At 37.9% G+C, this 20,803-nt stretch overlaps 1 protein-coding gene across 4 annotated transcripts in view; it reads right to left on the bottom strand.

Moving 5' to 3' along the window:
* The window catches only part of FGF13 (fibroblast growth factor 13), a 542,346-nt gene that overhangs the window by 48,515 nt on the left and 473,028 nt on the right, over positions 1-20,803 (bottom strand). For all 4 annotated transcript variants that reach the window (XM_086386532.1, XM_086386530.1, XM_086386533.1 and 1 more), the window contains one exon: positions 18,690-18,793. In XM_086386532.1, the coding sequence (XP_086242658.1) occupies positions 18,690-18,793 (104 nt within the window). The remainder of the gene's footprint in view (positions 1-18,689; positions 18,794-20,803) is intronic.

Here is a 20,803-nt window from a genome sequence, read left to right as displayed (position 1 = left end):
CGAAGCTGTGAGATTCTGACATGTCAACTTTTCTCTTAGTATCTTTCATGTGCTCTTTGCTCCTTTTGATAAATGGCATATACCTTTCACATCATCAAACCTAGAAAGAGGAAAGCTCTGACTGCAAGCCTATCACCATGCCCTATTCATGCACATTTATGACTGGACCCTATGTTTTTCTTGATAGATAGGTGAGCCACGGAAATTCTGAGCTCAGAAATGATTCCAGACTTAAACAAACATGAACTTGCATGAGTGTAGTGTTTCACCCCCACCCCCGGCCCACTGATATTCTTCAGTTCATTTAACTTAGAAGAGCTTTCAGCTCATAATGAGCAAAGAAATACACTCAACCAAGTAAAACAGGATAACAATGCACCCATAAGAGATGGTTTTCTTCATAAAAGTGTTTCAGAAAATACTCAAAAAATGGATTGCTCCTTCATAAGCTGCACTTGTAAGCTAAAATTTAATTTTAGATTCTACAGTTGCATGAGCCTCATGAAAAGTCTCTGAAACTTTTGTTACATAGAAGGATGCCTTAAGTTCAATGTTCAATCAACCACAGTGATGGGGATGCAAAGATTCATTGAGCATCTATATATGTCAAACAATTCACAGAAGTAATCTTCATGAAGCCCAGAAATATGTAATACTCCATGTTTTAGATGAGGAATCTGCAATAGATCACAAAGTGGGCAAGTGACAGTGAAGGGTGGACATGCTTATGATGTAGGTATTGTGTCTCAGTTGAGGGTTCTCCTAGTCCACTACTTTCTGCGATCCTACAAACATGGGGAATAAGGATAATTCTTTCCCCTATATTCCTACGAATGTATTATGAGATGGAGAACCTGAAGAATTGCCGTGCCTAAGGAATATTTGCTATGCTAAGTCACTTCAGTCGTGTCCGACTCTGTGTGACCCCAGAGATGGCAGCACACCAGGCTCCCCCGTCCCTGGGATTCTCTAGGCAAGAACACCGGAGTGGGTTGCCATTTCCTTCTCCAATGCATGAAAGTGAAAAGAGAAAGTGAAGTCGCTCAGTCGTGGCTGACTCCTAGCGACCCCATGGACTGCAGCCCACCAGGCTCCTCCATCCATGGGATTTTCCAGGCAAGTGTACTGGAGTGGGGTGCCATTGCCTTCTCCGAAGGAATATTTACACTACCCCTAAAGACTGTACCACTCTGGTGGCTGTCTCTCTAAGATACGAAAAAGCTCACAAGAGTAGAAAGCTATTGGGTTGGCCAAAAAGTTCATTTGGGGTTTTCCACAAGTTGTTTTGGGAAAGCTCAAACTTTTTGGCCAACCCTACATCACGAACTCCTCAGCATAGTTCTACAGGTTAAATGTGCTCAGAATCCTCCTAGTTCCTGACAGAATCCTATACATCTCAATCCTCAAATCTATTTACAAAGAAACAATGTGGGAAAATTAATCTTACTGTTTCTCTATAATGAAATGATTTGTGCAGAAACAGGAATTTTATGACAGATTCTGTGTCCTCTAAAAGTTATCTTTAATTTCACTGTCATGTAGAGATTGATGAAAGAAAGGAGATAAACTATGCAACAGCTTTTCCTGGCTCATTGATGAGGAAATACAACAGAACTCCTTGGGTTTAATTTTCAGAAATACCAAAGGCCAGCATTTTTGATTCTCTATGAAATTCGATATAAAGGAATAGATAAGCAAAACTTAAGTCAAATCTGGTACACTAGACCTTTCTCTCCCTTCAGATCAACAAAGCTTGAATGGGTTATCTGCTATCAATTCCTCCAAAGAAATCTCAAACATGTTTTCTTGCCAGAAAAAGCAATATATATTCTAGGGAATCATGCTTTGATAAATTCATAGAGGAGAGAAAATTCCCATTAATATATCAGACGTTTGCTGATATTCTGGAGTAACACTAACAAAATCTGTTAACATAATACATAAGCAACTAGGGTAACTCTGTGGGTAAATTTGGTTTAATTTAACCTCTGATTATATATTTGTTAAACTGTGCATATTCAGTTATGCCCAGAGATCCCTTTTGATAAATATCAAGTTTTCAAATACTGTTCTACTGGGTTTGGAATGAAACTATAGAATGGATAATTACCATCTGAGAGAGGAAAGCCTCTAACTACCAAAATTACCCACATTAATTCAAATTGCATGAAAAGAGAAAATAACAAATGTTTGGAAGACTGCACTATGGGGGAAACTAAGCAAACTAGCACAAAGAAAAACCTGATATTAACAGAAGAAGGAAATCATGTATTTTCTCCCATTGTATGCGGTAATGAGAGTCAAGCTTGGAGTCCACTTGATTTGTTTCCTGGGTCAGGAAACAAACAAGTTTACCAGTGGGCAGGAATACAGACGAGGCAAGTGAGCCCTTCATTAGGTGATGTGATAACTGAGTGCAGCAAAAAAGCCTATTTCTAAGCCCAAATGAGAAATGTTCTCAGTCAAGAAATATCTAGTTATGTACCTTACCATTTTCAAAAGCTGTCTACCTCCCTTTACATACAGCAAACTGCCATATTTTGACACCATTCACACGTTCATTTATGAGTCACAGACCATGGAAATGTGACATTTTCCACAGTCGAGCGGGGTGAAGAGCAGGACCATTAAGCAGAGGCAATTAGAAGACACAGTCATCCTTTATTGGTCAAGTCCAATCATATCCCCAGTGGAATCCTAATGGTACTTTTATATAAATAAACCAGATCATCAAAAGCAGAGACAAAGAAGATAAGTTATCATGAAAGATTCATTAGAAACCAGTAACAATTTTTTGATCATGAGTAGAAAGTTAATTGTTCTTTTCCCCAGATACAACCCAGCTATTTCAAAGATGGTCCTTGGTCAACCAGTACCAAGGAGCTCTCATTAGATCTGCATGCTATTCAACTTTATTGCTGGAGATTTTATGAAAAAACTTCATGACGGATACAAAGTTCAGGTATTTAGGACTTGCAAAATAGATTCTAGGGGTCAGAGGGATCAGAGGTAATTATCTCATTTAGTATAAGGAAGGGAGCTGCGTGCGTGTGTGCTAAGTCACTTCAGTTGTATCCAACTCTTTGCAACCCCATGGACTGCAGCCCGCCAGGCTCCTCTGTCCATGGGATTCTCCAGGCAAGAATACTGGAGTGGGTTGCCATTTCCTTCTCTAGGAGATCTTCCCGATCCAAGGATCGAATCCGAGTCCCTTGCATCATCTGCATTGGCAAGTGGGTTCTTTACCACTAGAGCCATCTGGGAAGCCCAAGGAAGGGAGCTACCTGAGTTTATACTTTTATCTAAACTGGACTTAGAAGCTGCATTCTCAGCTTTCTAGCTCAGGGTGCCCACCTTGGGATTCCCTGGACAATTGTGACATTACTACCTATTCAACAGTGTTTCTCATGTATAAGAGAGGACATGATTTATCAAGTGGCATTTTATTCATCACTATCTTGCAATGGTGACAGAGACTTGGTAAACACTCAAGCCTCCATGAGGAAGGGGGGAAGCCCACGTGTAGTCTGGCTCTCCAAATGGTTCCTTTCTAAACTGTGGTGTTCTTGATTCAGCCATCTCTTATTATGGAAATGAAAGAAATAATTTCATTTCTCTCATTCGTTGGCCTCTAACACAGCAAAATGTTCTATCATCTTCTATCATTTATTTAATATTAGTAGAGTATGTATGAGATATTTAATAACGAATTTGGTATGGAGGGGGGATATAAAAGGAGGGCACGCCATTCTTACCCACAAATAGCTTAAAATAAGGTTTGAGGATGCTCGATTTACACACAAGAAACACCTGGGGAATAAAAGAGGTACATGAAAATATGACATACAGTCTGCTCTGAAACATAAAGTGAGGCCCTGTGATGTTTATGCAGGCATTTCTAAGGTTGTAATGCTGCAGGGTAATTGTCTGATACTGTCACATACTTCTTTAATCTCTGTATTTACAATTGGCTTAATGAAGCCAAACAGAGTAGGGCCTTAAGGACATGTAATCCAGCTTCTATCAAGGGACTTTTGCTAAATAAAAATTTGAAGACTGGAAGTTCTTCCATGAGTAATTCAGGAGAGGAGGGAATGACTGTAGACAAAGCAAATGATAAAGCAAAAACAAACAAGAGTGTCTATCTCATTTGAATTCAGAATGTCATACCTGAAGGCAAAATGAACTACTGGGTATCCTTATAAAAGAAATTTTCAATTGAAAGCAGGAATTAAAATTGAGTTGGTAAGGAAGCTTCTTTGAGCAACCACAGAGACAATAAAACTGTCTGGAGGAACAATTTGCCGTTGAATTAAGTGGGATGACCACAGAAGTTACATGATTGCTTTGGGGACTACAGTTAGTATCATAGTAGCAAAAAAAAACGTTCTAAGACCTCTGGAAGATATGTGAATCTGCCATGAGATCACATCAGAGGTGGTGATGCTGAAATTCCACAGAAGATCAAGATGCATGAAACAACTAGAGAAAAGTTCATGTATGTTGCAAGAAAGGCACTGAATTTTTCTTGGCCAACACTGCCTCACATATAAACATTAGGTACATACCTGCAACTTCTGGAATAATGAAGAATTCTTTCAGTGTGACTCTAGGCCATAATGATCAAACAGATTTTATTGGACAAAAGGATGAATTTCACATTACTAATTTTGGGTTTATTGTCACAAAATATACTTATTTTGACTTTGCGTTTAATTCAGCAGTACAACATGGTGATCCAAAAGCAGTACTTTTTTTTTTGGATCATTTGTTACACACACATACTATGATGTAAGCAATAGGGCTAAGAAAGAGGAAATCACCATATTTGATATTATGTGTTTTTGATATTATTACTACATTGGGTTCTCTCTATAAATCTAACCTTAGAATCCTAGAGATAAGAAAAACTTAGAATAAAAACTTCTTTTACAGCAAACTTTCTTTCGCATGACACAAGCTAAACTCTCTCAACAGGATCATCCTTTACAGAAAGAGTACATTTATATCAAGGGTCTCCCATGAACTTTGACTCATCATGGATTCTGGTAAAGTGGCTCTGTATATGGCTTCCTGAATGATTAATTTCCTCAATATATCAAATGAAACACTGGTCCATGACAAAATGGAAATGGATTTGGTGGCAAGAATAACAACAAATAAAGGTTTAATAAAATCTCATACAAAAGACAAATTTCCTCTATTACTGCTGTATTTAGATAAACTCCCCATGAAAAATGTTATTGTTTTTAATGTCTTGCTGCTAACTTTTAAGAACAAAGTTTTCCCTTAAATTCTAAGAGAAAATACATTAATTATGCAAAAGTGACCCTGGTTGGCTTAGATTTCCCCTTAATGCTCCAACAAATGTTTGAAAATGCAGTGTAGCCACTCGACTGGGTGATACCATATGCTAATACATAACTTATGAAATAGTCATTGATTCCAAGAAATTAAAAGTTGGTAACACTCAGAAAGTGTGCTTACAAATGTGAAATGGGAACACGATGAACAATTTGTGAAGTAATTAACTAATGTGCCATAAATGAGCAACTTGCTGATGAGACTTTCCAGGTTTTTTCAGTGGGTCCTATTTTCATTTCCCTGAACTGGGAACCAGATGAAGTTTGACATCCCTCAGGTTAAGGGAGTACCGAGCCATTTAAAAATCAGGATTTAACTATTAATAGACGCTAGAAGTGAAAGTTGCTCAATCGTGTCCGACTCTTTGTGACCCCATGGACTGCAGCCTGTCAGGCTCTTCTGTCCATGGGATTCTCCAGGCAAAAATACTGGAATGGGTTGCCATTTCCTTCTCCAGGGGATCATCCCAATGCAGGGACTGAACCTGGGTCTCCTGCATTGCAGGCAAATTCTTTACCGTTTGAGCTACGAGGGAAGCCCAATAGATGCTATGTACTCAATAAATCAGTGGGTCGCAATCTCATACTCTTATGACACATTTCATACAGAGGGATCTCTATACAAATGACAGTGAGGTCTTGGGAGAACTTTTCAGATTACTGAATTCTAGATTTGATGAACTCTATATACTGCTAGCTAAGAAAATTATATCATATTAAAGAAATGATTTAAGGAAATTATGCAAATGACACCTAGACTTGAGTATTAGGCAGGTATGCATAGAAACAGGCTAGAATTGCATGTTTGTAAAACCTCTCAACAGAGAAGGCAATGGCACCCCACTCCAGTACTCTTGCCTGGAAAATACCATGGACGGAGGAGCCTGGTAGGCTGCAGTCCATGGGGTCGCTAGGAGTCAGACACGACTGAGAGGCTTCACTTTCAGTTTTCACTTTCATGCATTGGAGAAGGAAATGGCAACCCACTCCAGTGTTCTGGCCTGGAGAATCCCAGGGACGGGGGAGGCTGGTGAGCTGCTGTCTCTGGGGTCGCACAGAGTCAGACACGACTGAAGTGACTTAGCAGCAGCAGCAAAGCCTCTCAAAGGATGACTCAAGTCACCATTCAATGACGCATAACAATACTCCAGGAAATAACAATAATAATAAACACTCAATTAGGCACCGGTGGTTAAAGCAAAGCAAAACTCCAAATCAACTAATTGTCCATCTTCTTTCAGCAGGCTTTTTTATATCAGCATTTAGTCAGTTACAATAACCACCCTATCACAGCACCAATCAACTCTCATTATGGTTCCAATTTTTAAACTCAGGCAGCTCACAATTATCCAGACAAAAATGCCAAGTATTTCCCTCTTCCAAAAAGAAGATCGACCATATAAAAAGACTATTGTATAAATGCTTCTATATTTGCCATAAAAAACACAGTGTCAAATATTCTGACAGAAAATTCTAAGCAAAATAACAAGAGAATCTGAGCTTTAGGTGAGTGATAGAACCATTTAAAACCTGTTTGCAGAGCTACCTGTATGAATTATTAGCACAAATGGGGAAAAAAGGCAATGATGGCAAACGTATTTGAAAAGATCTGCCATCATATAATCTCCTCTACTGACTCACTGAATTCCTGTCATTTCATGGCATATCTTTACCACTATGGTGGCAACAGGGATTATGGGGCCTGGGCCAGGTCACCCGGACTGTTGAACCCAGAAGGTGGAGCGTCACCCTTATAGCCTAGTTGGAATTTCAGACCACTTATAATCTTGTGGAAGAAAGAGTAAAGTTTCCTTTTTCATTTTGGGTCCCTGAAACTGACAAGACTGAGGTGTCTCGACTGACAGAAAGTTCTGAAACAAATCTAGTCCAGAATTGTTTCAAAACCATCTGGAATTCTTCTACTTCTTTAATACTATCACTCCTCACCAGTTTGCTTCCATCTTTTGATATTATGATGGTACACAATTACAAAAACAGTACTACCATCCCGCCGGCTGGTTGTCAAACTTCCTCTCTGCATCCACACGAAAGTGACAGCTAGGAGACCAGAGCCCTTACCTCTTTGACAGCAAGAACCATGCAAATAGATGAATATCTCCACAGACAGTAAAAGACAAACAAAACACACCCTACCCCTCAACCTTGAGGTCAAAATCCACTAGTCTCACCAAGGCTTGAGAGGTTCAAGAAAGCTGCTGTTTGAGGGATGGTGAAAGATGAATTACGGAGATAAAAAAGCACCCACCCCCCCCGCACCCCGACTCTGGAGAGAGGGCATACCAAAAAAGCTTCCAAACCATGGAAAATAAAACACTGATCTGTGTGCCCCAAGTGTGAACAAAAATCAGGCCATGGTCCAGAGCAAAGAAAAGCACTGAGCAAAACCAGCCATCACGGTTCCCTTGACCTCTTTTCTCTAGGTTAATTATTGGTTTGAATAAAGTCTCATGCCTAGATCAAAGACACTGGCACTTAAAGTGTTTCCTGAGCCTATTATCTTATGCGAAATTTAAGAATTGTTAGATTCAAATACCCTTGTGACATGCAAATGCTTTGTTTCATGGACTGCCCTACTGGAATCAGAACTTTTTTGGTCTGAGCAAATGACTCTCTGGGAATAGAAGAGAAGAAAGAAACAAAGTCAGTGGGCTAGGTGACTTCCCTTGCTGGTGAGGATATTACGAATGTAAATATAACAAACAGCTTCAATAAATGTGCTTTTTATCCATTTGCTGTCTCTAGTGTTAAATACCTATCTAACCACCCACCTAGTCAGAAAAAAAGTGGTCATTTCCTACCAGTGATCTTCATGGCAAATGAGGAAATGGAGCCAGATTTTGACCCTACAATTTCCTCTTGCTCTGAGACCCCTCTTACTCAGTGACCATATCAATATATATTTAACGCAACTGGTAAATTTCCACAATGATGCACCCTCCCCCACCCCCATCCCCAAGGACATTCAAATTGTTTCCCTATATGGAATTTCTTACAGTGAATTCTAGATTAAAAATATCATTGCCAGGAAATGGCAACCCACTCCAGTATTCTTGCCTGGAGAATCCCATGGACAAAGGAGCCTGGTGGGCTACAGTCCATGGGGTTGCAAAGAGTCGGACACGACTGAGCGACTAACACACACACACACACACACACACACACACACACACACACACACACGAGGCTGCCCAACTAGGGGAGAAACAGGTTATGTTGATCCCTCCAGCAGTAGATCAACTGTTAACGATTAGGGCTCGGAACTTAGGACAAATCTCCTTATGTGCACTATAAACTCCAGCCATCGTCAGTAGAAATCAACGTGATCACAGGGCTGCCTAGTATCTGAGGATGTTGCACAGATATCTGGTCGTTGATTGGTTGATAAAGCTCTTGGGCTATTTCAGGCCCAGATGTGTGACTGGGCTTTCTGAGACTGGAGGAATGGAGGGAGGTTTCAGCACATTTGTATGTTAAAGGTTATGAATTAACTATTAATAATAGCTAATCTAGAAAGTATATAAATTAACTATACTCTAATATAAAATAAAATTTAAAAAATTAAATAAGATATATGACACAGTATAAAAATACTCAGCTTCTGATCTCTCCTAGGCTTTGCCTATAACTTCTTCAGTGGAAAGAGTCTGCAAAGTATTAACACTTGTATTACGGTAAATCATCCTTATGATGATGTGGGCAGGGACCAGGGAATACTGTATATAATACTTTTGAGAATTTTTTAATCAAACCAACAAGCAAACACTTTTGTTGTTGTAGCCTTGCTGATTTGGGGGCCAGATTATAGCAATGGGTTTGTTATGCACAGGATTTTCTGTTATGCTATTTGCTATACACAAAGGAGTATACCTGTTGACATCTCATTTCTGAAAGCTATCACTGTCATTTTCTAGTGTCTCTTTGTCAATTATGACAGTGTCATGGGATGATTCATACCCTCCCTCTGTTAGGCATCTTTTCATCCTTTGTATTTTTACAATCTATGTCCTAACACCTTGGGGTGGTTACTTACATTTGACTTTTCCAAATCTCTACAACAATTTTTTTTCTCACGTAAAAAATGGACATCATCTCTCATTCTAGCTACTTGTTTTATGCTGAGCCAGAATTCCTATAACATCTGAGGCCCTTATGGAAGGAGATGTAACATGGCTACTGGCTATATGTTAAATCTTTTTAAGAAATCAATTGAGGCTTTTCCAGTACTTTCACTTCCAAGACTGTCAAAAGCAGTTAGCATCAGAGAATCTGATGAATAACTTAATCAGAATTTTAGTACAGACGTGTTATCTATTCACACATTCAGCCTGGGCAAAACATATTAAATGTATTAGTCAGGGGCTTGCCAGTTATTAACCTTGGTTACAGCTATTATAATGATCAGAGAAACGCTTTCATTTAAAGTTTCCCTGTTCAGAAGTCACAATTCCCTTTAAGCAGTGTAACCATTGAAACCAGTGCTGTTGCCTTCAATTTTTTTTTTCTCATGTCTCAGTAATTCACTTTCTTATATAATCTTGAAATGTTAACACTTGCAAGGAAGGATGGAAGGTTAAAATTGGCCCTTTTAACTTATTTTAAATATTCCAAAGGCTTGACAGAAATAATGTGCTTTGTCCTTATTCTTTATTATATACATCTTTACTAATTTAATAAATATTTATTTAAAAGGTAATTTTTGCTGGGCATTGCTCTCTGACTAAGAGGGAGGTGGAGAAAAATAAAACCAGTTATTCCTTAATGAGCATAGGATTTATTAGGCAAACTATTCTTAAATATAGCTTTCATGGAAAAAAGGATAATAAGAAAAAGGGTCTTGATAAGCTCTGTGTTTTCCTATCACACTGTAGATTAACATTATACTAAAAAAACTATACAAACAAGAAAACAGGGACTAAAAACAATGCCTATACCAAGCCATGAGATTCACTGAATGATTACATAAAATATAGCTAAAAAGTCTTATTTGCTCTGTTTTATAAAGCTATTAAGCGTTATCAAATATGTTGCTAGAGCAATCTCTAAAGGTATTACACATTTGGTGCAGGGTATGTATTTAAAACTGAATTATTTTAGGAATTCCATAATAATTCATCCTGTAATAGCAACAGAGCTATGAACATAAAATTGGTTTCTTTCATTATCTTTCATGTGTTGTGCGTGTATGCATATGTGTACATGTGTGTGTATTACCTCCTTACATCTAGTTTTACTTGCTAAAATTCTTCTTTGTTATTCTTGCCAGTTATTTTATTTATTAGCTCCAACAGACTGGCTTTTTTCCCTAAAAATATGAATTTAGCTTCTGAGTTAAAGCCATGAGACACTCTTTTAAATATGTATCCCAATGACCTTTCATTTGGATTATTTTTTCAACTTGGCCTCAAAAATAGAATTGAGAGCCAATCTTATTCTATTTAGCTACAACTACTATTGTTTCCTTGATTTCTGAGAAAGTACTATCCTCAGTCATTTTCTCCACCTAAGAAATGAAGAGCTTCACCCTGAATAATTTCCCAGTTTGGTTATTTCTTTTTTAGGGAGAAAAGAGAGAAGGCCCTTGACTTTGAAGGCACAACCAACCAGAATCATCTAATTTCACATTCAAATAATGCCAAGCTAGATTTTCTTTCACATTTGAATGAAATTTCCATTAACTGCAAAGAGAACTAAACATGTGAAATAATCTGTGACTTAGGAAATGTGTTTTGGGTTTGAAAATTATGCTGATTCACCGGTATTCTGAAGGAATACCTAAGATGAATACAGATACTTTGGTATATTTTTCACTACAATAATTATAATGACCTCTAGTTCAATAGTACCAATATAATAACTGCAAGCCTCTTCAAAACATAAAATTTGTCTCCTTGAGCTAGCAGAGTCATTCATTAACAAATAAAATGTGCTTGTTTTCTTTGCCTTTCTTCCTGTAAAATCATCCCATTGTTTACATTTCCCATTTTATTGATACCACTCAGAAATAGGGATGTATGCGTATAATTACCCTTACAACCATTAGTCTGAACTGAAAATGTCAATCAAAAATGTTTAATCCCACAGCCCGTGGAAACAAAAAAGTTTTCTAGATGTGAGTGAGTGAAAGTTGCTCAGTTGTGTCCGACTCTTTGTGACCCCATGAACTATACAGTCCATGGAATTCTCCAGGCCAAAATACTAGAGTGGGTAGCCCTTCCCTTCTCCAGGGGATCTTCCCAAACCAGGGATCGAACCCAGGTCTCCCACATTGTAGGAGGGTTCTTTACCACCTGAGCCACCAGAGAAGCCTTTTCTAGAGGTAGGTACCAAAATTTGGAATCTAAGTTTTTGAATCATAAACACTAAACATAAACTAATGTTTTAATTAGAAGGTAAAATTTGTGTCTACTTGTTTTGTAGGGAGCGCTATACATGATGGCTACTGGCTATATGCAAAATCCATAATGATCATTTTCTTCTGCATTGGATATGATAGTGCTCATGTTCATTTGAAATGTATTTTCTTTTATAACTGAGTTAATCCCACTTCCCTAAAGAGCAGTAATGTTTAAACCAGTGCCCTTTCACTTAATTCTATTAAATTGAAAAGTCTGTCATAATAACCCCAGAAATTAAATTATACAAACTTGCTGATATACAGATTTGACATAACTCAAACATTTTACATGCTACAAATGTTTGCTGGGAGTACCTTCATCACTGTGAACTGATCGATGAATTCATCTAAACTTTAACATCCTTTCTGTATTAGAATATGGGCTTGAGCTGTGAAGCCATATCACTGAAAATTAGATCTTAAATTGTCACATACTAAAATCAGAGAAACTAAACAAATCTGTAAAAGAGTAAGTTCTCAGATGACAGCTAAATGTCCTGAACATCTGAGGCCTCTTAATATAAACAATCCCCCTATATACAGTATGAAATCAAAACATGTATCAGAATGCATTTTAATTTACCTGGACAATTTAAATTTCCATTAAATAATGGAATTTAAGCTTAGTGACTAGAATGCTGAACCCAGGAAATTTTTGTTGTTGAATTGCATTTTTTATGACACTTGTTCATTTTGGGGAAAATTTATTAAATTTTCTCAACCTCAAATTAGCTTATAGTAAACTTGTATGGTCTATCTAAAAAAAAAAAAAAAAAACCAATGGTCATTTCTCAGTTTATGACTAATTATCCTATTTTTCTAAAGAGATTTGGGATACCTGAAAATATCATGTTAAAAACTGCATTCTCGAGAGCAAGTATTTACTCAAAGTGTCTCCCAATGGATTGTTTGCTAGTTGCCACAAAATAAATTTAAAAAGCAAGAACTATACAGTGGAAAGTCAGTCAACATCTTGAATGGATCATCAAAATTAACATCTGTGATGGGAGAAGAAACTTGCTAAGTTTAAACTAGGTAAAAATAATTCAATAGAGAAGGAAAATGTCCCCTTAATTCAGATCCCAAGTCTGCCTGGGCCCACGGGATCAGTAACACACACTGCTTCATTCCCATTGCATCAAGCTAACACTCAGGGAGACCTGCTTTCTGGTCTTGCATCTAGTTTGCCCAGGACCATAAAACAGCAGTTAAAATCACTCTTAAAAGTCCTCTCTAGAAATATATGAATAGAAAAGTTTTTCCTGTCAAAGGATTTCTACTTATCTACACATTTTAGCTACCCCTACAGTAACCCAAGCAACACTGTGTACTTTGGAAATGGAAAACAAGTGTTGATGAATGATAAATAATTAGGCAGGGAAAAATGCTGTTACTAAGTTCTGGAACATTTCAAAATCAAAAGATAATGCTTTGGGCTCGGCTTTGAATCTTTACTATCTTGTTTCTAATATCTGTTATTATTCCTCTATTAAAATAGATACTAGGACATTAATAACACTTTTACATTTAAGACTTGATTTCCTTTAGTTAATGTTTATTTCAAGCAACTTTGAAATATGTATAACAAATAGCTTTATATGAGTAAGTTTTGAAGAACTCTCAAAAGCTTCTGTACAACTCATTATTCTTTTTTTTTTCATTATTCTTGGTAAAGAAAAATCAAAGGTATGAACAAAGTTCTCTATACACAATGAATAATAATTTCCTTACAGTTCTAGAAAGACTTAGTTATATCACGGACAAAAGTAAATATGTTATGAAATAATGGCTAATTATGATTCTCTGTGCCACAGATGGTTTCTCACTGCCACTTGAGCCTACATCAAGTCTGCCCCCATGGCAACAAGGAAAAAAGGGAGGGAGGGGGGAAAAGGTGCAAAAATCCTGAGATTAATCATGGAAAGCAAATTGCTCTCTGTAGCAATAACAACATGGAGGTATTGTTTCTTTGTTTAATGGCCAAAGGGGAGTAAGAAAGGGCAAAAGTGTAAAATTGAATTTGAAAGAACTCAAGGGATGTAGAAGCAGAAATGCAAAAGAAGACAGGAAACAGAAAAGAAAATAAAATAAGAAAGCTCTTCCAAGGATCAGCATTTTCTTTCATCTCAAGAAATAGTCCTTCAGAAATGTAAAAGCAATTTGTTTGCAAGAACAGAAAAAGATCAGTTTCAGAAATTTCAGATATGGGACAGAGTGTCTATAAATGCATGGTTTCCAACTTCACTGGGGGTGGAGGTGGTTCTCAGTGCTACTCAGCAATCATTTTCCTTACTTGTCTTATTAGTGGTTTTCAACCCAGGCTACACATTAGAATCAGCTGGGGAGCCTTAGAAACTATTCCTACACAGACTCCCCCCTCAGATATTTTGATATTATTGGTTCCTATTTAGCACACAGAATGGAATTTTCTTAAATGTCCTCAGGTAATCCTAATAGGTAACTAAGATTGTGAACTATCATCCAACCAGGGGTCAAAAACCATTTTTTTTAATAAAGGACTGCTGCTGCTGCTGCTGCTGCTAAGTCGCTTCAGTCATGGCCGACTCTGTGCGACCCCATAGATGGCAGCCCACCAGGCTCCCCCGTCCCTGGGATTCTCCAGGCAAGAACACTGGAGTGGGTTGCCATTTCCTTCTCCAATGCATGAAAGTGAAAAGTGAAAGTGAAGTAGCTCAGTCGTGTCCGACTCTAGTGACCCCATGGACTGCAGCCCACCAGGCTCCTCCGTCCACAGGATTTTCCAGGCAAAAGTACTGGAGTGGGGTGCCATTGCCTTCTCCGTTATAAAGGACAAGATAATAAATAATTTAGGCTTTGTGGGGCAACTATTCAACTCTGCCTTTGTATTGCAAAACTTTTGAATGGGCGTGACTGTGTCCCAGTAAAACTTTATTTACAAAAATAGGTGGTGGGCCTGATTTGGCCTGTGGGCCAGTTTATCCACCCCTGGTCATTAGACTGTCTCTTTCCTCTCCCTTTTTCTAAAACCACTGTTGCAAACCTTCACCCTGTGTCATCCTTATGCCTGATTTTTAGCTGATTACTCTTTATCTTGCTTCAATCATCCAGCTGGAAATTCTTCAACTTCCTTGTCCATCACCTGCAGATTCAGTGCACCTATGTTGACATCTGTCCTCATCGATTTACTGTAGAAGCAGCATCTCAAGGTGAATCTGATCTTCTCACATATTCAATTCCATCACTCTCTCTCTGACTCCTTTGAGACCCTAAGGATCCCATCTCCTATGTCTTCAACATCTCCATCTCTACTGGCTCTTGACCTTCAGCTAACAAATATATTTAAGAGTCTTAGGCAAAGAACCCTCAAAGCCTTCTTCAATTCCGTGTCCTCCTCTAAATACTCACTCATGTCTCCCCTTCCCTTAGACATTCTACAGCTACTGCCTGTCCTGTCTCTTCCCATTCACTCTTCAAGTCACTGCAGTCTAGCTTCTGTCTCTACTACTCCACTCAAGGTGCTCTTATCAAGAATGCTCAAGACCTTCATATGGTAAATTTCTAGTTCTTGTTTTATTTGTTTTCTTTGAAGCATCTGACATTGTTGACTCTTCCAAAAACCCTCTCCCCACTTGTTTTTTACAATGCTATGGCATCTGTCACAATTTGTTCTTCTGTTGCAGGGCTTCCATGCTATTATTGCCTAATATTATTTGACAAACTCTTTTTTTGCTTCTCATGCTATGTATTCCTCAGCTATTCTCATGGCAACAGCCACCACCTACATGTGATAACTCTCACATTTTATCCCTAGCTCACACCTCTTTCTCAAGCTCTAGGGTCATATATTCAAATACCTATGCCAACCTGTACTTGGGTATCCTTTTTTTCCTACTATTGTTTTTCTTTTATTCTCCATCTTGGTTAATCGCTCACCATCAACTCAACTGCCAAAGATATAATTCTCACTCTCTTTCAGGGACCCTAATAATACTGTGCACATTTTAAACAACGTCTACCTGAAGATATTTCACTTCTATCTGTGCAGTGGATGGCAACTATATATGTTCAACCATACATGGTGCTCCTGTTTTCCCTCCAAATCCAAACAGCCACCAAATGCTCATGATTCTACCTCTGAAATACCTCCTGAATCCATCTCCTTTTAGCCCCTGCCACTGCAAATGTTTTAAGGCAGACTTTACTCAGCCCTCACCAAGATATTTTTGATAACTTCCTAACAGATTTTTTTCCTTGCCATAGCAGTAGCCTCTGTTTCCTGTTCCTCTTTTCGCTTCCTCCTCGGGTCACTGTCCAATCCTATTTTCTCTAACAAAACTGCCTGCCATATTTCAGGAGTAAAAGTGCCATGATTTTACGTAAGGGACTAGTGATCCTTTCTCTTTAGTTACCCATTCTTCTTGACGAGATAAGATGTCATTTGGCTTTTTGGTCTTGTGGTGCTAAAATCACTAAGACAGGCAATATCCTCAGAGTCGGAGTGCTACACTTTAAATAAGATGATAATAAATGAATCACCCACTAAGGATGGTGATCAATGTGGTGATGGGACTCCAAGTCACAATCAGTAAGAAGTAATGGGAAGAATCAGAAGATTTATCCTGGAGAAGATTCCAATTCTTTCCTGGAGGAGATGAATTTGGATATCTTTTTCCTCTGAACTCCAGGATTATCAATCAGACATCTCTCCTCCTTAACCAAAATATAGCTTCTTTTCTTTAATAGGAAATATTTAAGATTTCTTTTCCTTAATGGGATATGTGTACAAAGAGACCCATATTTGCTATAGATTGGCCTGCCTACCAAAGAAAGGAAGCCCATCCATCTACAATGCTGAGTCCCCTGGAAGGCCTTCCTTAGAAATGAGCTCACATTGACATTTACCATTTGCTAGAATAATGGTCAACTTGAATGGTAGGGTATGAGTTTTGACATCAATTCCTTCCATGTAATACTCTTGCCCTAATTTTCTTAAGTAGGAGCATGTGTCATACTAACTAACTTACATGACATTTTCTCATTCTAACTTAAGTATTATTTCCAAACTGTTTAAAAACATTTACTATTGCCAGATTAAAAAAAAAAAAAAAAAAAAAACCAACCCAATCCTCTCATCAGGGCACCTCAATGGTGACCACAACTCAGGGAAATTCTGGATGCGTTACTAGTAATGACTTCCTATGTCATCTGCTATTTACCTTCTCAAAAGTATGCCCCATGTATTCCATTTAGTTCCCATGCCTGCACAGGAGTTGCAGAAAGCAATCATTTCTTTTATGAAAAACCTACCTTTGCATCTGGTCCTGGTGAGGTAGTCTGTTGATCTAAATAAAGTTAATTAAAATACTTCATTGTTAAATTACCTTACCTCAATGCACAAATCTGAAAACAAATCCCTTTTCCTATTGTTTTTAATAACGTGTGTGTATGTGAGTGTTCGTCACTCAGTCACATCTGACTCTTTGCTACTCCATTGACTATAGCCCGCCAGGCTCCTCTGTCCATGGAATTCTCCAGGCAAGAATACTGGAGTGGGTTGCCATTCCCTTCTCCAGGACATCTTCCCGACCCAGGGATAGAACCTGGGTCTTTTGTACTGCAGGCAGATTCTTTACCATCTGTGCCACCAGGGAAGCCCTGCTTAGCCATGTATTTAATAAACTGAAAGATCTCATTTAGTTTGAGATACATTCAAATCTTGCATTTGTAAAAAGGATAAAACCCCTGCATTTATTTAACAATAAGACAGTAGAAATGGCCTGATGGGAATGCTGATAGGGACTGATATTTGAAGATTATGCTGCTAATCTTTTATTGTAAAATCTGAAATGTTCTACCCCAGTTTACCAAATGAATGAGCCCTTTGGTTCTACTCTTCTCCCTCCCCTCTTTCCCATCCTAGCCTCTGAAAAACAGAGTTATGCTTTGCTTTCATCATTTCTAAGAATCTTTCTACATTCCTGGCTTTGAAATAAATTTAAGGGACAGGCCAGAGCAAGAGTGTTTAAAGGTAACCACTTTTGCACTTTGAGGAATAGATATCTTTAGTTATGGTAATAGACTGCTTCAAGGCTATCTAGAAGAAAGTCTGACAAGCAATTTTCTCCATTTTTAACATCTTATCCTTTTCTTAGACTGTATGAAATTCAAAACAAAGATTTGAAAAATCCATATATTAAGTGGTTTCCTCTAATCAGTAACTAGATCTACTGCTAACAGTAAAATCCTAACCCTGGCACTGTACCATTTTTGCCTATATTTAAATATAAAATTTTAAAAAGCTTAATGTGGCCCCAGGTTCCTAGCTGAACTGTTGTCTACATTGCTTATAAATTTCTTGAGAAAAGTTACACTTTTTACTCCATTCATCACAAACTTCTAAGAAAAAGCCAAGCTGGAATTTGTATGTAAGAAGAGTGTACTTGATGGAAAAATAGTACTTAGAGATAGCAAACATGACCTAATAGAACTGAAAGGTAAGATAAAGAAACACTTCTGAAACTGTTCTTTGTGTCCTAGAGTTGATTTGAGGAAGTGGTCTCATTAATTTCCTTAGGAGTAAACATGGATAGATATATGTTGAACTGAGTTGTACAAATGGCTTTGCTTCCCACAGTTGCAAAGCAAGTCTGCAAGATAGACATTTGGGTTGAAAATAACAACCCAAATGCCAATTTATGCAAAAATGCTTAGTGAGTCTTTGAATTTTCTATCAAAAATGTTAGCTTCAAATGATTAATTAGTAATACATATACTTTCATTGGAAATTAATTTGTCTTTTTTAATATTTCCATCCAGAACACTCCTCCTTGAATTACACAAACCTGCAGTGATAACACATATGTAGCAATTTCCCTTCATATCAGATGAAAACTAGAATAATCAAAACATGAGCACAGTGAAAGACTTACCGAGGTGTACAGGTATCCCTCGCTGTTCATTGCCAAATACAGCTTGGTTTGAACTCCTTGAATAGCCACCACTCGAAGACCCACAGGGATGAGGTTAAACAGAGCTGCAGCCAAAAACAATGTGAAAACAAGGTTACAATATCGAATTCCATAGCTTTTCAATGTTTCCAGCAGGGCTCTCTGGTCTTTCAAAAGTAAAGTCTGCTTGGTAAGAACATTCATATACGTACATATGGATAGATAGATATGGATGATAAAGCCTCTTCTACCTTTCAGTACCCTCAATTCATGGTTGTAGTCACATAATGGGGATGTAATTTTCAAACACCCTGGAGAAAATGGAAGGTAATTCCATGGTTTGTACAGTGTTGGAGGTGGGGAATCTTGATGCTTCTGAAGTGATCCAGTTCCAGGAATTAGTTTACATATTAAATAACTTTATCTTCAACAAACCAAGGTTTTAAACTGCTCTCTTAGACAACTGCTGAGATTCACAGACACAGATATGATCTACCAGTTGGGGAGAGATTCCTAGAATCTTAGAAAAGACAGTAGTCCAACTCTTTCACCTAAATTATCTGTATTATTTCTGACACAGTAAAAAAAAAAAGAAATCCAGGACTTGAAAAAAAAAAAGTCACATTTTGGAATCTCATGTTCCCAGAGTAGTATTTCTTAAAGAACATTTTTTTAAGATGGGGTTCAGAGGGGTCTTAGCTTTTAGTCTCTGGGAGCAAAGGTTATAGGAATAAAAACAACGAACTTGAGAGTTTTATTTAATTTTTTTTCCTAAATAGTTGTAAGTGGGCAGCTGGCTGGTGCCAAAGAGGACTTCATTTCTCCATTTGAAGGTCTGATTGCGTGAAACTTACATCCCGGCTGTCCTCACAATCACACACCACTCACTGGAGAAAACCAGTGGGTGTCTTCCCCCTACCAGCTGTCTATTCCCTCCTACACCAGGAATAAAAATAAAACAGTACATTTTTAAAACATAGTGCTTGCCACACACATCTTTTGAAAATAGCCTGTGCACCTTTCTCTCAAGAGTCCTAGACCAATGTTGACGATTTTTGCTTTGGTGTGTAAGTTTATGGAGGATGATAAATCGGTCTGCTATCATTTCTGTGAGCAAGAACGTAGTCACCCCGTGGGAAGGAATATTTTTTCTCAGATCTCTTATCTTGATGTATATATATTCTACTGCAGTAGGTGGAGTTATAGAGATGAGAAATATTAATGAAGAACTCAATATTCCTTGGTGAGCCTACAATGTACCTTTCCCTTAAAATCAGGGTGTTACCACAGAGGAGCTAGGACAGATTGTATGGTGCAAAATGCAAGTGTTCCTGCCACATGCTGCTGATGGCACTTCATTCAATACTCATCATATTAAAAGCTGTGCCCTTCTGTTATGTGAGGTGAAGGAAAGGAATTGCACAGATTGCAAACTAGGATCTCATGCTATATTTGACCATGCAGTGCCCAGGAATGAAGTCTGATCTTGTTCAGCATGTCATGTATTTGTTCCATCTCTTTCTGTGATGGCACCTTGCTCACGGCAGGTGCTCAACACACATTTGTGGACTGCTAGCAATCTGTATGGTGAAATCATGATATTATATTTTTGAAATGTAATAGATCACGATCCCATTACATAATAGTTCAGAGGTTTAAAATTCTGATATCTAAGAAATCAAATGAAATCAAACAAAAACCTCCTTATGGGTTTGGCTTAAAAGGCATAGCACTAGACAACTATAACACCAGCGTATGCTGGAGTCCTAGTTTAATCAAACTAATAGATGATGATCGATGACAGGTAATAAAGGATATTTAGAATTGTTTCTAGAACTCCATTGTTTACAATATTCTGAACCTTCTTAGTTCCCTGAATACAGGTGGTAACAAGCAAAAAAAAAAAAAGAGAAAGAAAGAGAGAAATATTTGATTTTCACCATGTGCCCCAACTACTCTGACGTGTGTTTTAATGGGCAATAAAATGTTTAATTCTCAAACATCAGATAGCAGTAGAAGGAAGAGAAGCAAAGAATATGAGTAACCCATGCCCAGGATTATCTATCCCTGAATAATGGTATGAACTATACAGTGGC

This window comes from Bos grunniens, chromosome X, assembly GCF_055505025.1.
Source record: "Bos grunniens cultivar Pamir isolate PY7600 chromosome X, Bosgru_T2T1.0, whole genome shotgun sequence".
NCBI classification, from domain to species: Eukaryota; Metazoa; Chordata; class Mammalia; order Artiodactyla; family Bovidae; genus Bos; species Bos grunniens.
Note: the sequence above shows the minus strand (reverse complement) of the source record. Positions and strands in the feature narration are given on the sequence as shown.